At 36.6% G+C, this 22,318-nt stretch overlaps 3 protein-coding genes and 1 long non-coding RNA gene across 13 annotated transcripts; 3 read left to right on the forward strand and 1 right to left on the reverse strand.

Annotated features, from left to right (window-relative positions):
• The first annotated feature begins 315 nt into the window (after window positions 1-315).
• LOC126600705 (probable disease resistance protein At4g19060) lies at window positions 316-7,880 on the forward strand. Of its 8 annotated transcripts, none has more exons than XM_050267335.1 (9): window positions 316-378; window positions 656-872; window positions 1,049-1,154; window positions 1,264-3,931; window positions 4,379-5,069; window positions 5,149-5,282; window positions 6,330-6,414; window positions 6,943-7,494; window positions 7,593-7,880. In XM_050267335.1, exon 4 carries the CDS (start codon window positions 1,310-1,312, stop codon window positions 2,921-2,923), a length of 1,614 nt encoding a protein of 537 aa, XP_050123292.1. In that variant the 5' UTR covers window positions 316-378; window positions 656-872; window positions 1,049-1,154; window positions 1,264-1,309; the 3' UTR covers window positions 2,924-3,931; window positions 4,379-5,069; window positions 5,149-5,282; window positions 6,330-6,414; window positions 6,943-7,494; window positions 7,593-7,880. The 8 variants fall into 8 exon arrangements, with proteins under 8 accessions (XP_050123292.1, XP_050123289.1, XP_050123290.1 ...); XM_050267333.1 differs by lacking the exons at window positions 316-378; window positions 656-872 and having other exon boundaries at window positions 893-1,154; window positions 1,264-3,672; window positions 3,773-3,793; window positions 3,868-3,931; XM_050267336.1 differs by lacking the exons at window positions 316-378; window positions 656-872 and having other exon boundaries at window positions 893-1,154; window positions 1,264-3,672; window positions 3,773-3,793; window positions 3,868-3,931; window positions 4,573-5,069.
• LOC126600706 (uncharacterized) lies at window positions 5,282-13,654 on the reverse strand. The gene is made up of 6 exons (XM_050267338.1): window positions 13,634-13,654; window positions 13,459-13,531; window positions 11,043-11,112; window positions 9,942-10,443; window positions 8,366-9,142; window positions 5,282-5,921 (listed from the first exon to the last, which is right to left on the reverse strand). The coding sequence occupies exons 4-5, from the start codon at window positions 10,439-10,441 to the stop codon at window positions 9,106-9,108; spliced, it is 537 nt and encodes a 178-aa protein (XP_050123295.1). The 5' UTR covers window positions 10,442-10,443; window positions 11,043-11,112; window positions 13,459-13,531; window positions 13,634-13,654; the 3' UTR covers window positions 5,282-5,921; window positions 8,366-9,105.
• A 1,057-nt stretch (window positions 13,655-14,711) lies between these two features.
• On the forward strand, window positions 14,712-16,063 carry LOC126598721 (uncharacterized). Of its 2 annotated transcripts, XR_007614940.1 has the most exons (3): window positions 14,712-14,929; window positions 15,119-15,138; window positions 15,257-16,063. It is a non-coding gene; the product is annotated as an uncharacterized LOC126598721 (long non-coding RNA). The 2 variants fall into 2 exon arrangements; XR_007614939.1 differs by having other exon boundaries at window positions 14,712-15,138.
• A 1,309-nt stretch (window positions 16,064-17,372) lies between these two features.
• Window positions 17,373-19,458, forward strand: LOC126600439 (uncharacterized). Of its 2 annotated transcripts, XR_007615445.1 has the most exons (3): window positions 17,373-18,568; window positions 18,648-18,738; window positions 19,157-19,458. XR_007615445.1 is itself a non-coding variant. In XM_050267011.1 (2 exons), the coding sequence occupies exons 1-2, from the start codon at window positions 17,473-17,475 to the stop codon at window positions 19,220-19,222; spliced, it is 1,332 nt and encodes a 443-aa protein (XP_050122968.1). In that variant the 5' UTR covers window positions 17,373-17,472; the 3' UTR covers window positions 19,223-19,458. The 2 variants fall into 2 exon arrangements, 1 of the variants encoding a protein (XP_050122968.1); XM_050267011.1 differs by having other exon boundaries at window positions 17,373-18,738.
• Window positions 19,459-22,318: the final 2,860 nt, after the last annotated feature.

The following is a 22,318-nucleotide window of genomic DNA, read 5'->3' on the forward strand; positions in this document are numbered from 1 at the left end:
GAATTTTTTTTCCCCTTTTTCCTTTTCCTTTTCTTTAGTTACAATTTTGGAATTATTTGGCGTAAAATCCAAATATTTTGGATTCCTCCTCTTTTCTAAAGTTTTATACTTGGCGTCTTGTCTGGGAGAAGAGAAATTCTTGAACAGGGACTGTCCTCCGGTCCCTTTTGTGTGCCTTGGGCGGACACGTGTTGGGGCACGGAAGCCCTACTGAAGATTTTCACATGGCTGGGCCTTGTTAATCTCTTAATTTTAGACCTTAAACAACCATTAGACATTTGTCATGTAGTGAATAAACAATCCGTTGTTGCCTCATCCTTTTGGACATTAAAAAACCGAACAGGAAATTGCAGATTCCTTATTCTTATGCACTACTTGGTTCGTGTTTCACTTTGAGTTTCAAATATGCACTAGAAAGAGTGGACAATGTTTCAGACTTCTTTGGACTTGATATTTTATAGTCCAACTCAAAAAGAAATGGGAACCAGGGTTTCAATTTTGATCCGCGGAACGGTTGAACTAAAACTAATTGGCTTTAAGAATAGAGGGATTGAACAATTCATATTTCAGTTACTGTTGTTTCCTACATTTTCCATGTTCTCTGTAGTGTATATACTTGTACACTAAGGCCTTTATCTCTGTTTTTCTTCTGCAGAATTGATGCAGATCAGCAGAGATTGGATTTGAAGATGTAAATTTTAGCAGCCCTTACGATTCGATACTGCTGACAACTTTTCTTCTGGCCCTGTGGAACAGGAATAATGCAATATTTTTTTTCCGGTTCTAAAGAGAGGAATTACTTGGCAACGCAGATAAGTGAGTGACAAGGCTGCCAAAGGTGCTTACATAATCTTGCCAAACAAATGCCAAAGGTGATTTACCTGTACAACTATTTAGATGATGCCTTCCATTTCATACCTTTTGTCTGGGCTATCATGTTCCCTAAATAATTGGGTTTATTTTTATTTACTTCTCTGTTCCGTTCTTTGTTGTCATATGAGATTTCTTATGACACTTAAGTAAAGTTTGATTTGGAAAATGTTAACAGTACTGAGGTGAAGAGACTCATAAACTCGTTAGTCCTCCTTTCTCTGCAGTCTCCACAGCTTGTTCGTGTTTTGGACTTTCAGTTTCGAATCCACCCAACACATCAAGTATTTCTCTTTCTTCTTTGGTTTCATATATTGTGTTCTCAAACTGTCTGCATTACTCATGTAACATAAAACCCAGATGCATAAATTTCTAAATTATTTATTTTGCCAGTTGTCGTTACAATTTCGAGTGATAAGAAGTTGCATAGCCTGCTTCTATGGCCCAAGAAATTGAACAGTCTCTAATGGATAAGTTCCAGAATGGACTTGATGGGAAAGACAAAAGTATCTCTAAGATTCCAGGGTACAGCCAATTTCAAGAAATAAAATCTTTGCTTGAAGGCATTTTCAGCTCATCCTTGCATGATTCATCCATCAGAGACAAGCTTTACCACCTCAACAATGTTTTGACTGAGTGCCAGATGCTTTCGAGAAAACACGGTTTCAACTCTCCCAAGGAGCTACTCACCATAAACAGAATCAGAAGGGATTTAAACAAGATCAGGAGGGAGCTCAAGTTTATAAGGGATAATGGAAATACCGATCCACAACCTAATAATGGTCAAGCAAGCTCAACGGGTGGAGAGCTTTCGAGGTGGACTACTCGGTCAGTGGATGCATCCAAGGTTTATGGATTTGATGATGATGTGATTTTGATGAAGAAGTTGCTTTTACAGCAAGGAACTGATGATCGGTTCAGGGCAGTAGGCATTGTTGGTAGGGAAGGTATAGGAAAAACAACACTTTGCCAGCTCTTATTCAACGAACAAGAAGTGAAAAACACATTCCTTCCGAGGATCTGGGTGTGCATGGCCAGACACCCGGATGACAACGACAATGAGGCTCCGAAAATAGTAATTGTCAAAAGAATGTTGATGCACCTCGGAGTTGGAAAGGAGATGGTCAAGTCCGTTTGTGAGAAGCATGGCCTCGGGGGACTGCTGTATGCTCTTCGCCTGCAATTATTGGGCAAGAGGTATCTGATTGTGCTTGATCATGCCAGGGAGACGGACTCATGGTGTGGACAGCTGGATTCGTGTTTGACTCGTGATAAGGAATGGGATGACGGCCTTGCATTTGGACTCCCAAAAGGGCATGGGGGAAGAGTCATAGTCACAAGTCAGAATGAAGATATAACAAAAATGATGGTCGGGAAGGAAAATATACATCACCTTCTGCCCCTTTCGGATCATGAAAGCTGCTGGGCGATATTCAAAGACGCAGTTGAGGATAAACGGATTCCGTCCAGTCCCTTAAATTTGGAAGGTCTGACAGACAATGAAAGCTTCTGGGCGCTATTCAAGGACATTGTTGAGAATAATCGGATTCCATCCAGTCCTTCAAACTCGGAAGATGTGACAGATGATGAAGGCTTATGGGCGATATTCAAGGACGCTGTTGAGAATAATCTGACTCCATCCAAACCGTCAAACTTGGAAAATCTAACAAATAATGAAAGCTTCTGGGCGATATTCAAGGACGCTGTTAAGAATAATCGGATTTCAATTCCATCCGGTCCCTCAAACTTGGAACATCTGGCAGATAATGAAAGCTTCTGGGAGATATTCAAGGACGCTGTTAAGAATAATCAGATTCCATCCAGTCCCTCAAACTTGGAAGATCTGAAATTGGAAGTCAAAGAAAAATGTGGGGGCATTCCATTAGCATTAAGGATGATGGGACAGGCAACGCAAGAATCACTTAGATCATCCGTGGCACGAATCCTTAGGGGTTGGCAAGGGTGGGTTCGAACCCAATTCTTGGGGAGATCGGACTCATCTAAAAATAAAACAAGTCGGGGTGGGACGAGTCCTAAATTAAACCAGACCTGATCTGGCCTGTTTGAAAGGTGGATGTCCACATTTTGGGCTCTATGTAATATGTTAATAGTTTAGTTCTCATTGTTGTAAATATGAAAAATCCTAAGCCTATATATAGGTCATCTAATAAGATGAATGAGACACTCTAATTTCTCCTCCAAATCTCTCTTCTTCTCTACATTTTTCTATACTTTATTCATAACACGTTATTAACAGGCTTTTGATACTTGAATTTTTTGATTTATATGAGCTAGAATCATTGCAGGGTTTGGAGTTTTCTTTTGTGCTCAACCAATAGACTTGATGATGCTCTTAAGTTTGTCCTGGTATAATTTTTTGGGGTCTTTTGATATGGGTCCAATTTTATAAGCCTATTTTGAATGGAATCCACTTATATTACATAAGCATAAGTGAGGGCTAGTAAGTACAACAATCATCCATGTTAGCAATCAAAATGCACATAATTTACCAACAAAATTACAACAATTGCCATTAAATGGTTTAATAGGTCTCTTGCATATTAATCTCATTGTTTATTCAAAAGACCCCGTTTATTAGGTCTCTTGTAGATCAAAAGACCCCTTTATTCAAAACCTTATCCTCCTATCTTTCAAATTGGTTTGCGTCCGTATCCAGCGGAAACCCTTTTTTGAATCCTAAATCCATATGAAGCTATGAAAGTTATAAATTTTCTCCTAGTATATGATGAAAACAAAATAGGCGAATATCTGGTTCGGGTTTCTGGTATACCCGGAGAACAGGTATTGTATCTTCTCAGAAGATTTTAGCTTCATACATGGTAATCTGGTTTTTTTTTTTTTCCAATATTTTGGTTTGCTGATTTGGGCTTTGTTTTTGCAGTGTTCGTTACCTGGATAACAGGTATTACACTCCCTCGATTTCAATACCAGTATTTGATAATAGGTGCTACCGTATCTTTGCTCTAATTTTTGCAGGGTGCTGCTTATGCATGTGAAATGGGGGATGATGATTGGTTGAATTTGTTTCTCTAGTATTTTGGTATGCTGCTTTGGCCTTTTACTTTTGTGGTATTTGATACTTAGATTACAGGTACTATAGTTCATCTTTCATATTCTACAAGGATAGGTAGTTTATATTGTAAGCCAAATTGATAGGTAGGATAAAATTTAACATCTTATGGCTGCTTGTTACATATAGGTTTGATTTGGAAGGTTTAGTAATGATTTGTTTAAGTTTGGAAGGTTTAATTTTATCAATTTAAATTACCAATTATTTGGAACTTTAATAATTGGTAGTTTAAATTGATACGTAGTTTATTTTTTAGAGTTACTTTTAGAATAATTAGTTCATATTGTTAAATTAGTCTCTTTTTAACATTGCTTATATAAATATGATATGTAGTTTGTCTTGATATGTTATCATTTGGGCGTTATTTAGTATGTTTTGGAATAATCATGCTTATAGCAGACTTTGTATTACTTGTAGCCAAAGATGTTTTGCATGGAGAGAAAAAAAAAAAGAAGCCTGGAGTATAGGTCTAACCTTTTGAAGTTTTGTCGCATTATGGAAGAAATGAGACTTAGTGTGACAAATGCGCATCTTGAGTTAATGAATCGTACACCGTTTGGGAGATTGTTCAAAGCGTACCATGAGAATTTGATCATTGATGGTGTTTGCAGGAAATGTGATGCGAATATTGTGTCTATATTGAAGTGCTACGACCCTGTACAAAAAGCATTTGTGTTTGGTGGAATAACTGCAACAATAACTGCAAAAAATATAGCTGAAATTTCGGGTTGCCTGATGAAGGGGAAGAGATCAACCTGAATAGTAGGAAAAGAAAAAATGCGTTTACAGGTTTTTATGAGAGATGTCTTGCAGAAGTCAAAGATATAAGTAAGAAGATATTGGAAGAAATGATTTTGAGAGTGGTTAAGTTGCATGGTAGCTGCATGAGGGTGATTTTGTGCGACATGTTTGTTTATATTTTTGCTTGACACTGTTTTTCAATACGAGTGGAAATAATACTAGTTTGTACATGGTTGGGTACGTTGAGGATATTACCAAGATGAAGGATTATGCGTGGGTTGTGGCAGTAAAGAATTGGTTGTTGGGCACAATTGATAATATGGGAGAACGTTACAAAAGTGTAACTGGTTTTGTAATTGGATTATTGGTATGTTAATCTACATTTTATTTCATTTTATTCTATCTGTGTTCAAATGAAATAACATATTAATATCTTGCTAATGCAGTTCTGATTTTGTGAGCGTATACTCATTTGATCAATCTAATCAGAGGAAGGGAAAATATGCCTCTTAAGGTTGTTAAATGAAATTTGTCGGAATTGTATGCAAAGATGGAAATTATGAAGATCCATGAGTTGGAGGTATGTTTATCCAACACATCCATTTGGTTTAAAAATATAAACTACCTACCATTGAAGAATATGACTTTTACATGATAATTAGTTGTAGAATGTGATTTTTACATCATAATTAGTTGTGCAAGTATACTATTTTTTGGCTACTGTGCTTCTATTCTAATATGTGTTGGCTCGTTTTTGGATTTCCCATTTTAATCTAATCCATGAGTGAGCTAGACTATGAGTTGGTTCATTTTTGGATTTCCCATGTTGGAGTAGGTATGTTATTTTTTGAACAGATTATGTAACTAAAGTCTTATGTACTTTAATAAAATTAAACATGGTGTGTTTATGTTACAAGAAGTTGTACATATAGGTGGGGGCAATCCAAAAACACCTGAAACAAAGAAGAAAATCATACAACTGCATTCACATGGTGGGGGGATAAATGTGGAGCCTCACAAAGTGTCAGATGAAGAATTTCTCCCAATGTTTGATATACTGCCATCAGAATTTATGGAAAACAACTTGGGAGAGCCTTCCAATAGTAAGGAGGACCTTAATGACTTGGAGAGAAAATTACAAGAGATGAGTCTTTTGGTGGAGGACTCCCGTTCAAAAATTATGAAGCTTACTATTGAAAACGAGAATATGAAGGAGGAGCTGAAATGTAAAGAAAATTACATAGTGAAAGACAAATCTCCATAACAAAACTCAATGATTTTGCGGGAGAAATAAAAACAAAGGAAGCCTTTGTTGATGCTAGATTACAAGTATGATGCTTGTGTTAATAAAAAAATGGTAGTTCATATGGATAAAAATTGTGTTGGTTCACGGGCAATTCAAATGCATGAATATGGGAACACAAAAATAATGGCACCAGTGAAGACAATAGTTGTGCGTAGGCTACGAGTGGGCAAGTGTCTTCCAATACCGTACGCAGAGAAGTTGAAACAATTTCTAGATTTGAATGATGATAGGTAGTGTATAATTTTTCATCCTTATTTTTACATTTTTTTACCTGTTAGTTATCAAGTTGTTGATTATGTTGTTTGAACTATATATATATAGGGTTTCAATGTGGAAAAGAGAGCATAGTGCAGTGATCCATGATGATATCCTCGCACTCTTGAATGAGGGAGGTGTTAGTCGACAGGTATTTGTAATTTTTATAATTATTTGACTTAGATAGCAATGAATACAATTATATTTGAATGAGAGGTTTACAAATGATTCATAAGATGTTTTGGTTCTTTCTGTAGGTAGTTGATTCTTTTTTCGACATTTTGAATAACGACCAAATTGGGATTCCAAAAGATCAGCTAAAATATGGATCTATGCCGACATTTGCATGGGTGCCTAAATTTTAGTTCTTCAAACATTGTGGTTAATTTTCCTCCATTCTAGCTAGTTTAATACCGTCCAATGCTATTTAGTGATGAGTAGTATAATTATCAAATGTTGATTTTTATTATTTTTTTTCTAATCCATTTTTATTAGTATATGTGGTAATTATAAACTAACCTGCCCTTGTAACACAGTAATCCATTTTTATTATGATCTTCTAGCATTAATCTAGAGAATCTTCTACCTGCCCTTGTAGAATATGATTTTTACATCATAATTAGTTGTACAGGTATATTACTTTTTGGCTATTGTGCTTCTAATCCGTGTTGGCTTGTAGGATATTGTGGATGAATCGAATTTTGCAGTGAGAATATATATTTATCTTGAACTTCTATTGAAGAAGGTGCGGGAGAACGACTATGTTTTCTTTCCGATTAACCATTTCAAAGGAATGCATTGTACTTTGCTTGTGTTCAACAAACAAAGTGTATGATGGGAATATTACAACACATTACAAACCAAGTTGAATATGTATGTGGATCCTTATTTCGAAGAGGCTAAAAAATTGGTAAGTTGATAACTATGTAGTATACCTCTTATCCTTCGAATTTTATTTCACACACTAACTTTGTAATGTGTCCTTTTTTTATTTTTTTATTTTTTTGTAGCATGTGAAAATTTCTAACTACTTTAAGCACATGAAAGATAGTATTTCAAGAAAGCTCAATGAGAACTCTATTTGCAAACATATCATGAAAGGTGATAAGGTACATACATTGTTGTACACGTTTAGCCATGATGACAGAGAATTTCTCATGTGGCTGAGGCAAACTAATGTTGAGTATCCACTGAAAGCAAACATATCATGCTTACAACAATTTCCTAACATGTAAGTGTTAATTTCATCTATATTATGCCTATTTGTTGGTTTCTTGGTGATAGAATGTAATATTTAAGTTCACTACCCCTTTTTTTTTTGTTAAACAGTTATGACTGTGGAGTTGTCTTTTCGGCAGAGGCAATGAAGAATATGAGAGCACATGTCCTTTGTAGATTCATAAATGAGGGAGGTGGTAGCTGGGAAAAGGAAGAGTAAGATAAAGATGTTATGCGAAATTTGAGTTTTTGTTTCATTTAAGTGTTTCAATTTAATAAATGATGGGACTCCAATCCATCCAAATTCATTTTTTGCTAGATAAGTTTGGATGTTATGTGAACTGAGATATGCTTTGTCATACCTGTTTTTTAATTTCAATTGAAAGGGGATATTCTTCATGTTTTCCTTTATTGATTGCACAATAAGATTTGTTTGTAATCTCAGATAATGTTATGTTGTCATTATCTGGAGATAGTTTGTCTAGTGTACTTTCAAATTGTACAAGGATATGTACTTTCGAAGTGTTGATAAAAATGGTTGTCGGTAATTTTCCTACATGTTAGGTAGTTTAAAACCGTCCCAAAAAGTAATATACCTATAGAACTAATTGTGAATTGAAAAATCATATTCTACAAGGATAGGTAGTTTATTGTAAGCCAAATTGATAGGTAGGATAAAATTTAACATCTTATGGTTGCTTGTTACATATAGGTTTGATTTGGAAGGTTTAGTAATGATATCATAATAAATATTTAGTCTTCACAGATTGCATAAGCCACATGTAAGTAGATAATGGAAAAAAGAAGAATATGAGTAAACTAAAATGTCGAAGACTTATAGAAATTTGTAGTGAAATAATCTTCGACATAATCATATGGGTTACCTCCATCTTTCAAAATAGCAGCCAAAACATGTGCACAAGGGAACCCTTTAATTTGCCATTGATAACAAGAACAAGTATGACTTTGTAAGTCCACCATGACAGAATACTCATCTCTGACTTCAAAAATATGTTCACTTGAACCACACACATTCCAATGTCTTCCAACTTCAACCATTTTCATCATTTTGTCATCCATTGTTGGGCATATTGGTGAGGTCCATCTTTTGGCTTCACGTTGCCTATCAGAACTCATCTCCATCAACTTCACACGTATGTTATCAATCATTTGGTAAGTTGGCATCTTGCGTTCATCCAAAATCCAAGAATTGAAAGATTGTGCAATATTAGAGCACATCTCACCATATTTTTTTCTCCTGAAGTAGGCATTGGACCAGTTTTCTTTAGGTGTGTTTTGCAAAAATTTCTGAATGATTGTACCACCATCCTTGATGAGAGTTTTCATTTCCTGATCGAACACAAGTTGGGATGGAGCATAACAACATTTTTGGAACAGGTTAGCAATGACTTTACCATAACCAGAACCCATATGCTTTGGATATTTACTTTGTATATTCAATTTCAAATGAAACATGCAGAATGCATGTGGTGCTTCTGGAAAAACGCTGGAAACAGCTTCAAGTAAACCTCTATTGCGGTCTGATATGAATGTAACTATACGACCTTGGGGAAGCAATATCTCTACTAAATTTTCCAGAAACCATGTCCAATTGTTTTCATTTTCAGAGTCCACAATGCCAAAAGCTAGCGGGGAAAACCCTGAGCCATGTGTTAAGGAAGAAGAACATGTTAGAGAAAAATTTGTTAAGAATGAATACATAAGAACAAGTTATAATAAAGGATGGACACAACATGTATAAAGTTATAAAACAATACTTTCTCATATATTACTGTTTGGGACCCTATTAAACTACCAAACATGGAGCAAAATTAACAAAATGATCAATTTTGTCAACAGTATGGATAAACATTTAAACTACCTATCAATGTGGAAAAAAAAAATTATTAGCTTATAATAAGTAGATGTCTAAATCATACCTTGATTACCATATTTCCCAATGGCTACCAACAAATGACTTTATACTTGTTTTTTATAAAAGTTCCATCGAGGCACAAGAAAGGTCTGCATAATTTGAACCTTTCAATACTAGCATTATATGAAATGAATAAACGCTCGGACCGACATGAACTATCATTATATTCAAGCTGGACATGGGAGCTTGGGTTGGTTGCTAGCATTGCTTTTGCATACCATAATAGTTGTCTGTATGACTGTATATCATCACCATGGACTGGTCTTACAACATCGATTGGTCTTACAATTGGATTGGTTCAAATCTCGTCAACAAGGACCGACGCCACAATTTTGGAACCTATCTTGATGCTTTTTTTATCACGAAACCTAGCTTTACATGTATGTACATTATTCAGACTTTTGATGTAGAATAACTTGCTAGGATGATTCAAAATGGCATGCACACACCAAACATAACCTTCATCATCTTTATTGAAGCATTCAGCAGTAACATGTTCACTATCATTTCTTACATAGACATACCTGAAACCCTTTTCAACTGCATACTTCATCAATCTTTGTCTAAACTCATTGACACCACCTGGAAATTCTTGACCAACATGGCTAATGTAGTTTCTCCAAGCATGGGACAAATATGTCTTCCCATGAGGAGTGGCAAACTTCCCTAAATCTGCACGATCATCTGAGGGGTTTAAGCCTTCATATGTAAAAATCTGCTTATCATGTAGGGAAGAAATAGGATCAAGTTGCTCAACTGGTTCAACCATGGAAACACTGACAGGAATAGATGCTATGTTTTCAGCACAACATGAAAATTTCATTACACTCGCATCCATGTCAGATTGCAGTAAACAAGATTGGTGTTCTCTTAGAGAATACTTCAACTCCATGACTTCAAGACTTAATCCCACAAATCGGGAACAAATTTGTTCAGCAATATCCTTGAAATTAGTATGATTAAATACTGGAATTAAAAGGGTCTTGCTCTCAAAAGTGCACTTCGCAATGATAGCTCCTTCCATAACTAGACAATTATAAAACAAAGGAAAAAAAAAACATAAATGTAATAGGCGGAAAAAGATATGACTATGTAAATTTAGTAATTCTAAGAATAAAAATTCTGATCCTCTGCAGTGTTTAACCATGCAGCTGATTTTCATAGATAAGTTAAATCTTTAATGATTCAGCATACTATAATTGTACATATCATAATTAACTATTTCATATAATATTAGGAACTTAAGCATATATGCATATCATAATTAGTTGTACAGGTATATTACATTTTGGCTACTGTGCTTCTAATCCGTGTTGGCTTGTAGGATATTGTGGATGAATCAAATTTTGCAGTGAGAACACAAGGCTACTGTGCTTCTAATCTGTGTTTGACACACCCCGATCCCGATATTCCTCGAATACCAGGATAGGCACGTGCTGGCCGACATCCGAGGGTAACGAAAGCCATTTATTGAGTGCAAATGCTGAGAATAAGGGAATAAATAAGACTTATAAATATAAAAGAATAAAGAATATGCATTTAAGGAACGTGTTCAGAGCATACAACTAACTAGAACACTAAAAGAAATAATATACAAATTGAGTTAGCAAAGGAGTGGGTCCTACACCGAGAGGACTCGAAGATGCCGATGCGAAAGTGCCTGGACGTCGGGATTGTATGCCTCGATTCTAAGTTCTGAAGGGGACACAAAACAAACATGAGTGGACCAAGTTGATATATATATATATATAATAAAACAATTATCAACGTACTAACCCCCAGGTTTATATAAAGAAAACTACTAGCATAATAAGTGATAGGTTTACTGAAAACCCTAGCATGCCAAAAACACCTCAGAAGATATATTGCGGAAATCAAAATATCAATCATCTCACAAATTGTCTTGTAAGCGCGGTGTGCTGCTAGTAAGATTACTAAATAAATATAACTCCCGGCCCTATGCCAGCACCGTGGTCTCTGCGCCCATAGCCAGAGATTACCAACTCCCGGCCCAATGCCTGCTCCATGTCCATCAGCCCGTAGCTAGGGATTATTTCTCCCGGTCTAACTACCGACACCAGATCCTCGCCCCAGGCGGCATAGTGTCCACTAGGTACGGACAAATAGTTACACCTCTCAAATATAACCACTTCATAGTATAAAGTCATCCATCGTCTATACTATAAAGATGGGTTTTGAAAACATGTGCTAGCATCATATCGTCATCCATCAGATAGTCTACCAGTTCATGGTTTTTATAGAAAATATGATATATTAAAACATAGCTCAATATAGGCCAACAATTAATTCCTTACAAAATAACGAGACGATAAACAACATTTCAATAAACATGCTTAACATAAAATTCAGTTCATAAACTCGTAAGGCATGCTATTCATTTATACAATTAAACTATGAAATCATGTAATTTTAGAAGGGGTCCACTCACAGTACTCCGCCATCGAAAAGTCACGCAACTAGCAAAGACAGAAACGACACTATAATTGCCCTTAAGCACATAAAGAGTCCAATTAATAAAACTATATAATAGCAATTGAATTTGGGAAAACGGACGTTGGAAACAGATTCAAAATGTCGAATTACCCTAAGAAGGGTTTCGTTTAAATTTCGTAAAAGTCAATAGAATATTCCTAGAATATTCCCTGACGGAATTTTCTCTAATGGAATATTTCCCATAAAGGGTTTGGATAGATTATGGTTAAGGGTTTAGGGTAATGGGGTTTAAAGGGTTGGTTTAGGATGCAAGGGGCCTAAAGGCCTTTTGGGTTTTTTGTTTTTTTTTTTTTTTTTTTTAACAAGAAATGGGTTTAAGGGAAAATGGGTTAGGCTTTAAAATAAATGGGTTGGGGTTTTAAGGAGTGGGCTTAAGGCCGAGGGTCTAAGACTTAAGGAATGGCCCAAAGGGCCTTTAGTTTAGTAAATAAAAATAAAAACAACTTAAAGTAAAAAGGTTTTAAGGAGGATGGGCCGAAGGCCCTGATTTAAAATGGCCCAAGGGCCTTTTACATTAAAAATAAATAAATAAATAATAAAAACTTAAATAGGTTTTGGGTTGGGCTCGGCAGGAAAGGCCCAAAGGCCTTGGGATTTCTGGGTTGCCGGATTCAAAGGAAGGAGAAGGCCAGATTTCGGCCGGAAAGCTATACCAAATTTAAACGGCCATAACTTTGTCAAAACTTAACGAAATCGAGTGATTCAAAAACGAAAGTCGTAGTTCTCGAAGAGGCAAAGAGAATGGTATCTTGCATGACGTCTAACTCGCCGTGGTTTGGCCGAAAAATACCTCAAAAGCCGCGGAGGTCGCTGGAAACTGGGTAAGATTCAAATGAGTATAACTTCTTCAATACTTAACGAAATTGGGTGAAACAAAAATGAAAGTTGTAGTACTCGACGAGACGAAGAGATTGATATCTTGTACGGTGGCCAAATTGCAGTGTTTTGGCCGTAATTTGGCTCGAAAGGGGCGGTCTGCGTTGGAGCTCGTGTACGGGACTTCATGGTTCGACTTCCAAGATGCCAAGACTATGGTTGAGTTCGTAGGGACGAGATAAAGACGATGGTGATATTGAAATTGTGATTTGATGATGATTTTAGAATATGGGTTATGGGTGTGGCACGGTGAAGGAGAAGAAAAAAGAACGAAAGTGAGGGAGAGTGATGGGAAAGAGAGGGAGAAGGAGACCAAAAAGGGGATGGGCCCCACGTGGCACACAATTTAACACCAAAAACAATTTTTAAAAGAAAACAATAACCAAAACAAAATGAAATTACATTACTTTTAGGGCTGGGGTTTTACAGTGTTGGCTTGTAGGAGATTGTACATATATATTACTTTGTTTGTTAAATTTTCAAAGAGGCATAACATCAAACACCTTATGTGCATTGGTTTTTTTGAATAAAAAGAGAAAGAAGCATATCAATGAGAGATGATAGAAAGGGATTAAGGGAATTAGGATAAAGTCTTCATGTTTTGAATTCGCATAGCAAACAACAATAAAGGAGAAAACAATTATAATATACCTGACTTGAAAATAATTGGCACTCAATTACACCTACTGCACTTGTTGGGGCGTGTTTCTTCCCCAATAGATTTCTGGTTGTGGCATTCAATTTGCTGTGTTTTAGGTCTTTAATAGATGGAGAAGGTTGAGTATCGCCAAACCACGAAGGAAAAACACGATCATAAAAATTGTACCTGGAGAATAGGTCTCCTGAAGAAATCTGCACGTATAAAACACATGTAATTTGTATAGAAAGTTAAAAGTGATTAAGCCTTCCTTAAAAGTAGACTGATAAGAAATTCAAATTCAAAAATTGTTATCAAGAAATCAGGGAGAAAGATGAACTAAACAATGAATTTGAATTCTAATAAAAATTTAAAACGTGGGAAATATATGGAGAACGTGCAAAAGTCATAGGAGGGTAAAATAGTAATAACAATGCAAAAAAATCAACTTAATCAGAAAAATTGCTGACATGGAGTCCTAGTCATTGGAGCTAAGTCAAAAGTAGCTAAAAATTGGACTAATTCTAATGTTGAGCTATAAAATTGGACTTATTTCAAGTTTCCCCTAATGTTTTTTGGTATACATGTTTTTCCACAAAGATTCTATACCATGATGATATGCACAACTTGGACGGTTTTTTTTCTACTTATATGATTTTCTTCTTCATATTCGAAAATTTCACATGCTTATAGATACATATTTTTTTATTGGGGAATTGTCCAGGTGCTTTTTATCACTGTTCTAAAAATCCCCGTCTAGCGCCGCCTAGGCGCTAGGCGGCTGGTCACTGTCCTGATTAATGCCTAGGCGTTTGAAAATTAATAAAGGGCGCCTAGACCAGTTGAGGCGCCCGCCTAGACCGCCTAACCCGCTCAGACTCGCCTAGGCACCTGCCTAGGTTGCGACTCACTTTGATAGAAAATAGATTACTTTCAATTTGCATTTAATTTTTTTCAATAAATTGTAAGAGACTTGTTGAATACTTAAATGGGCACACACTATATGCTTGTTCCCCATGTTTTCATTATATTCCAATACTTTATAATACATATGTCATTCTATATTGTAGTTTATGATGAAATTATATATATTTTAAGTATAAACAGACATTTATTTACACGAAATATAATAGATTTACTTAAATCCGCCTAGTCCGCCTAGGCGCTAGGCCCTAACCCGCCGCCCGACTAGTGCCTAGCGTCTTTTAGAACCTTGCTTTTTATATGAAATCCACCACCACCATGAGGTTTTCTTCATACAAATGCAGTCTCATATTTGATAAATTGGGTTTGAATCTCCTACACGTGCGCTCTCCTCTCATCTCTCATCTCTCATCCCTCCTTTCTCTCCTTCTACTGGAAAACCCACAATCTTTGATCTTCCTCTGCTCTTCCATTCTCTCCGCTCTCCATATCTCTCGATGTGAAGCCCACAAACCAAGTAGTGACGTTTGAAAGCCTCAAACATGGCGGCACGAAATGGAGGTACAGTGACGGTCGACAACCGCCTCCGTTGGCGATGAATTTGGCCGTCAGAAAGGGTCTTATGATATGTCAATTATTCTTTTTGCGTTTGATTGGGAGTATATAAATTACGGTTTTTGGGGATTTTACTCAAATGAAAACTGACTTTTCTGTTGCCGGCGACCTCTGCTTGCTTGCTCCCTTTCTCAGTCGATGAGTTTATAAGAAAGGTATATATTGGTTTGATGCATTTTCATTTTACAAACCATCTTAATTCCTATTGTCGGATGTTTTATAATCTTCGAACCAGCTAGATTGAAGTGTTTAACCCTGTTTTATATGTTGCAGGGACAGGGTAGGGGTGGTTTGAACTGCAGGATGGGTTCTTCCTAATCATACTTAACTTAAGAAGATGATTGTCATCTGTACCAGCATACTAAAATCATTTGTGCACTCCGTGTGCTAAACTGCATCCTACCCTGCATTCATGTTAAAATCATTGAGAAGAAGATGGCTACTCAAATCTAAAAGTTACTTAAAGGTCTTATTTACATCGGGCAGGCTTTCACCGGACTCAAGAATTTTGAAAAAAGCGCAAGCGACCTTTTCAAAATTCTCCTGCAGAAATTAACTGATCTTTAATCCCCTTGAGTCTGAGCATGAACTTGTCCACATAATCTCCTCCTTTCTGTGTAATGTGAAATTCTGTCTTCAGTTGATTCAAACGAACCATTGTTACTGATGCAAATCTTTCTTGTAGGCAGTTCCTGGCTTCTTGTGAACTCTTTCATCCAATGACATGCTCTATAGCATCATTGGAAAGAGTAGCAAAAGCAAAAGAGTTTATGTGCGTTGTAGAAACCAGAAAACAAAAGAACCTGATGGTGGTCGAAATCTTGACCCAAATCACAAAAAAGCACAAATCTTAATCCAAGAACTTCAAAGAACCCAGCGGAAGACCGACACTGAGGACTGTCCCGCGAGTGATACCATGATAACAGAAGTGAAGGATTGCTGAGAATGTAACAATGTTGCAGAGAAAGTAACAAGCAAAGAAGAGAGAAGAACAACTCTTGAGAGAGAAAGAGAGAAAATGTAAATTGTATTTCTGTATTGCTTAATCGAAATGATCAGAGTTATTACTCTGTTTATATAGCCACACATGACTTACACTCTAAGATACCTGTTTTAACAGAACTAACTACCTAACAAACTTCTTATAACAGTGTCAACACACTAACAGCTACTAACAGCTTTCTTAACAGACTTTAACAGTCACTTAACAGCTCACATCATTCTTATGTGTTTAATCCTCTGTCAACTAGTTAAGTATTAAATTATCAATGATCTACTAGGTTGAATCCTCTGTCAACTAGTTTGAGCTGTAGGAAGGATTCTTAAGTTGTTCTCGGTGTAATGAGCAATATATAAAATCAGCAATGATCTGCTAAGCTATGATCATGTAGAGATTAGATAGAGTTTTGTACCAACATTGATGTGCTAAGCTATCGGCAATGGTTTTCGGATTTGTGCCTTGCAGCCGTAGGCAGTTTAACACACTGAACACATATATCAAAGTTGCGCACTGATACAACTGAAGCGGGCGACTGCTTTACTTCCATAGACAAGGCAAGGGATGCCCCTCTCTTTAATAAGGCCTGTGTGCAAGGACATCCAGGCTTTGTTCCTTTGATTTGACGGGATGCTTATGAGCCTAATATTTGAATGCAAACGAAGATTGCATAGGTCAAATTAGAAGGACATCTTTTTACAACTGTAGACAAAACCTTTGCTAAAACTGCTGCACATACGACACTTAAACACGTTATCAACAGAAGGCGCCTTTGGTTGCAAGAGTAGCAAGTGCCAATCCTGCGTCCGAGCATCCATTGCAGAAAACTAGCCTATTGTTTTCATTTTTCTGCTCTAATTCCTTAAACATCAATGGATGCGTGTGACTGAAATGTTTAATCTCCATGCATGTCCTCTCCGTAGACCCGGTAATGCAAAGCCCTCCACTTAGCCCAAACGGTGAGGTTGGGTGGGGTAACGGGTTAGGATTAAGACTGATCCAGCGTTCGAATCCCTGCAATGCAACAGAAATATTCGATAATTCTTATTCTTTCTTTGGGCACACAGCATAGAGTACAAATTTAAAACCCCCTTGCAAGAAAGCAGGAAAAAGAGGGTCTCTTTGTATATTTTCAAGAGAATTAATCATCTCCAGGAAAAACGAATTATTCTTGACATTCTCTTTATACACTTTTCCTGTGCTAACCTTGTCCTTGATGTTGATGTGCCAAGCATTTAACAGCATAAAAAATAAATTAATTGCTGCAGTTTGAATAATAATACTAATATTATTATTGAATGAATGCAGCAAATTGTCAGCTTATCAAGCATTGGACTGTATGTGCCGGCCAAATACTGCTTGAAAATAGTCCAATCGGTCAAGGACATAGGAGTTCCAGTTGCGGATATTTCAAGAAATTGTTGAGACCCCCAAAAACTTGAATTTATTGCAGAGAAAAGCACTTTTTCAAGAAGCAAAAGCAGTGGAAATAATGGAAAATCAGAAGTTGAAGTTTCATCACTTTAGCCATGAACATCCATTGGAGCTTACAAATTATTCACCTTCCAAACAGAACAAATTCTGTGCAGGGTGCAAGCTCATGATACAGTCCGGTAAGGACTACTACAGCTGCCCAACCTGCCCATTTTTATTGCACCAAGTATGCTACAACATGCCCCGCAAGATGCGTCATCCGGCACATCCAAGCCACTACTTGAACCTCCATCCTTCTCCTCCTTCAAGCACCAAAGGGGCCTTGAATTGTCGGGCTTGTCGAACTCATATCGTGGGGTTTTACTATGATTGTGCCGATTGTGGCTTTTACTATCATAGCTTGTGCTCGGGCCTGCCCTTCTCCATTAAAACTTCATCGCACCCTCATGCATTGAAATTATCATTTTCTCCACCGTTCGATTTGAGCTGTGATCTCTGCAATGAGTCTGGTTATGATCAATGGCTGTATAGGTGTCACATTTGTGAGTTTGATTCTCATATTTCTTGTGCCATTTATAATATGCAACCGGGTCTTGAACCTACCCAAAATCCAATTCCCCCACCGCCCGCCAACGGGTTTACAAGGCAGAGCAGCTATTCTTCAGGAGCTTTTTTCGGGATCAATGAGGCAGAAAATTACAACAGTGAAGGCAATGAACTCTTGCATTTGGTAAGACAGATAGTTTTTAAGGGTAACATTAAAAGCATTGGTGACAAAAAGGTTTCAAGTGCAGCAGTCACCGGCTGGGATAAGAGATTAATTTCTCCGAAACAAGAGTTCAACTTTACAACTAGCAAACTTGGAAATGGTGGATCACATCAAACGGATGCAGACATGGCCATCACTTCTTTGAATTCAAAAGATACAGCAACTTCGGTTTCTGAAGACATTACATTGACTCCAAGTTATCAATTCAGCGATGCGTATTTTTCGATAGATTTGGCGAAGTCCACATCTTATGGTCAGAAAATTCAAGCAAACAGGGAAGGTCCAAACCAAGGAACATTAAGCTACACCGACAGTACTATTCCCCCCAAGAAGGTTTTGAGCAGCGCCAAACCAGCAAAGCAACCCAATTATGTTAATGTATCAGGTACTAATTATTCCATTAAAATTGGACCGGAAAATAAGCTGAATGAAGCATTCTTGACTCGAAATGACACTCTTACAAGGAAGGAATCAGGCCCAAAGGAGATGAAGAGAAAAGCTAGTGATACCATGGGGAGCTCAGACACCGGAAATCAGAGTCCTAAATCAGATATGGTAAGTGATACCGAATTTCATACCATCAATTGATCCTTATTTATGTGTCTGCAAAATGAAGAATCTGTCTATCACACTCATTATTTTCACTTATCATCTGTAGATAGTGCATGAATCTCCAAATTAAGTCTTCTTTCTCGAAACTGTAAAAATAGGAAAAAGAGGATTTTTGTTTATAACTTGATTGACTATTGGTTCAGAATCTGTCACATAAATACCAAATTTTTAGTATTATTTTCATTTTTTTTCTCTTTTTGCTTAGGAATAATTAGAGGAGAGTACTATTTCTCTTGTTCCTTGTCCATCAAGAAATTTGGTTTAGAGTTCGACATTAGGAGTTAGCTGTAGAAATTACTATTCCTTAATAAACCCATGCTCACAGAAGAGAGTTCTATAACTTATGTTAATATGTTTGCAGGATAGTAACAGCCCTTCCTGTTGGCTGAGTTGCTGCAATACGGGCTACGAAAGAGGTAGGGATTAAAGTGGTCAGGAGGCCAGAAGCATAAGAAAACTGATCAGTTACCGAAAAGTTTTTCTGAGTGTGATTTTACATGTTGAGAATTCATATCATAGTTCCAATAATTTTTGTACAAGAGCTACAAAAAACGAATTGTGAGGATCCCGATTTGATTTCAATTCAAATGTTTGTTTATTGTTTCAAGAGCATGCATGAGTTGAAAAACCCTCTTCTTTCCCAGTAATAATGATTAACGGTTGCAGTATAAGACTCAGTTACTCATGAGTCATGATGCAGACACCAATAACCAAAAGCAAAGCAATGCGAACACAAGATAATTGCAGCTGTCATCACATACCAATTTCGTTGTTATTTGTTCACATCAGAAGTTATCAACACTATGCTTAATGTCAAATTCTTCATTCTACTCCTCCTGTTAATTGTCTCCCTCCCGGCCTACATTTTAAAACTGTATGTATCACAACCAAAGTCTCGGGCAAGATATTGTCTGCTTTAAGCCAACTTTAAGTTAGAATATGTACATATATATAAGCTATTTAATCTCCCTCACAAAGCGATGCAGGATTGGTTAGAACTCAACGTTATATATCACAATGTGTCAAGATTTCATAAAAACGGATTGAGTGTCCCACTACTAATAATTACACAGATATTGTCCCTAATTTAATTACTTGTGCAATCTAATAAATGTGCAATATTATCGCAAAAGTATAACTAAAAACGTAATCATTTGATATAAGTTGTATATTATTTTTTAAATTACCGCAATTGGTGTGTATATATCACTAAAGCCATCAGGTCCACTAACTCAATGGTAGTCAAGATATTAGAGTAGTGCATTTAGCCATCCAATGTGGTCAATATCCAAAGTAAGACGGCAGCGATTAATATATAAAACTTATTAGTTGGATGTTCATGTTGTTAATTAGGTACAAACAAAAGCTATTATAATAAGCAACACATTGTACGTACTAGCATTACTATTTGACTTTTGCATCGTCTGGTTTATGCAGGTTAGCACAAACTACATGGGATTTGCATCAAGATTTGTATATTATTTGCATGCACACAACATCCCTATCATCAACAGCTTCAACTAATTAGTACAAAGTTAGTAACACTGTCTAGATGGCCTTGTATATAAATAGCACTAAGATATTTGTATGGAAGGAGGAACTAAATAGACAGAGGAAGACTTGACAAGCTGGATGCTTATTCATTCGCCATTTCAGTCAGTGTCACCAACAATATTACCGACATGGTCACCGGCCCTAGGGATGCCGTCATGGAATTTGGCCGTTTGGAATATGATTGTTGGGAGAGTGACTTCCTACACCTTTAAAGATATCATCGTGACATCTCAAACCCATAATACTGGCATGATATTGAGAAGTGGGCATCCTAAACCCTGTACAAGAGCACCACCTTTAGTTGCTGAATATGTCCAGCCTACATAGATCGCAATATAACATGAGACGCACTGTAAATAACTTTTTCTTTGGTGGTTCATGACTCGACCAGAGTGAAGATAAAAGCATTCAATAATCAAGAGAGTAGCTAATCTACTTTATCTTTATTATTCCCTTTTTCCCCTCATTCCGTTATAAACAATTAGTACTTTTCCTATGCATGAGCATGGAAGTCAGACTGTAAGCCGCAATTTCGAATCACTTGTGCAAATGTGGTTCATCACATGGGTTCATCATCGTTGTCCTTATTCAACAGTACTTTTTAGTTTTGCAAATGGAACTAAAAGATCATGTTTCGTAACCATCAGTTAAGTGCAGTAAAAAAAATGCAATTTTTCTTTCATGGTACATGTTATTGAGTGGTATAGAAAAATCAACAATTAGATTTTGATTATAGAAATATATGAATCTTAGTAACAGTTAAATCTTGAATCAAATTTGTACCAATGAATTATACATAATCTTGTAGCAAGACCCAAAAGATGATCTAATAATACATATATTTCTTGTCAAGATTACAAAATCAAACATTTCTGAGGGATGCCATCCCTATTCATCAAATTAGCATACGATCGGACCGGGGTCGCAGCTCGCTCTTCCTATCCCTCCACATGACCTCACATAATGTGAGATAAGGAGATGGGGAGATAGCCCTAGACTGCCAAGAATACTTGTAACGACGTGATGATATAGAACAATTGTTTATATAGTACTTATGTACTTATCATTTGAGGTCAAGTGATGAGCAATGTATTGTAGACTACTAGAAAATCATTATAGGTATCTAAGCTTCTCTCCATATATTTAGCCAAAGCTTGAACTTGTCACCAATCATTGTGATTTTAACCTTAGACAGGTTTCGGTTCAATATAAAGTACTTACTATTTGTGATGTGCAAGTGCAAACACAGCCTGGCTGGCTATAGGCTAACCTTTTGGAAGCTCCCCATTTCTAATTAATTATGTTTGTACCATCTGCCGGCTGGTAGCTTTAGCTCTGTATATGAAAGATTAAAAACTTGGACATATACTAAGGTTGTATGTACAAAATTGGTCAGAAAGAAAAAAGAAACCCAATAATACACTCAGGATTTAATGAGATTTAACAATATTAGTTTGATATGTGATTGGCAAGCCCTCAAAGCCCCCATCATATAGAATTGAAGTTATCTTCTCAGTGGGTATACAGCCCACCATATAGCTACTGTTGGGGCCCTCCAGTGCCCAACATGTATGCAAGTTTGGCAATGATACACTGGCCTCGTGCTCTACCCTTGGCCAACCAGAGCAAACCTTTCTCTTGCGAATCAATCGATGAAAGTTGACAAGAACCAAGGTTAATCATGTGCTCAAGAGATGCAACAGCGACTTCAATAGATCTTTTAAGAATGTTTCACATAGATTTTTTAAGAATGTTTCACATTCTCATTTCTTTTAAAAATAATTTTTGTTTACATCAGAAAAACTAACAACACTAATGTAACAAACAAAAAGAAGAAAGGGATCCTAACTTGTGGCTGTCAAAGTTTGAGAAACGGTCGAACGTATATAATAGGGGGATGATATATCATAAGGTCAATATAATTAGTAGCGAAATCATTCAATATAAGTGTATTTATTTTTTTAGATTG

Source organism: Malus sylvestris, chromosome 14, assembly GCF_916048215.2.
Source record: "Malus sylvestris chromosome 14, drMalSylv7.2, whole genome shotgun sequence".
In the NCBI taxonomy this organism is placed as follows: domain Eukaryota; kingdom Viridiplantae; phylum Streptophyta; class Magnoliopsida; order Rosales; family Rosaceae; genus Malus; species Malus sylvestris.

Excerpts from the sequence above, each read along its gene's own strand:
- LOC126600705 (XM_050267335.1), top strand. The coding sequence starts at position 1,310 with ATGGCCCAAGAAATTGAACAGTCTCTAATGGATAAGTTCCAGAATGGA.
- LOC126600706 (XM_050267338.1), bottom strand. The coding sequence starts at position 10,441 with ATGGAAGGAGCTATCATTGCGAAGTGCACTTTTGAGAGCAAGACCCTT. Across the intron at positions 9,143-9,941 it reads GCAGTTGAAAAGGGTTTCAG|GGTTTTCCCCGCTAGCTTTT; the intron begins GTATGTCTATGT and ends CACATGGCTCAG.
- LOC126600439 (XM_050267011.1), top strand. The coding sequence starts at position 17,473 with ATGGAAAATCAGAAGTTGAAGTTTCATCACTTTAGCCATGAACATCCA. Across the intron at positions 18,739-19,156 it reads AGAGTCCTAAATCAGATATG|GATAGTAACAGCCCTTCCTG; the intron begins GTAAGTGATACC and ends ATATGTTTGCAG.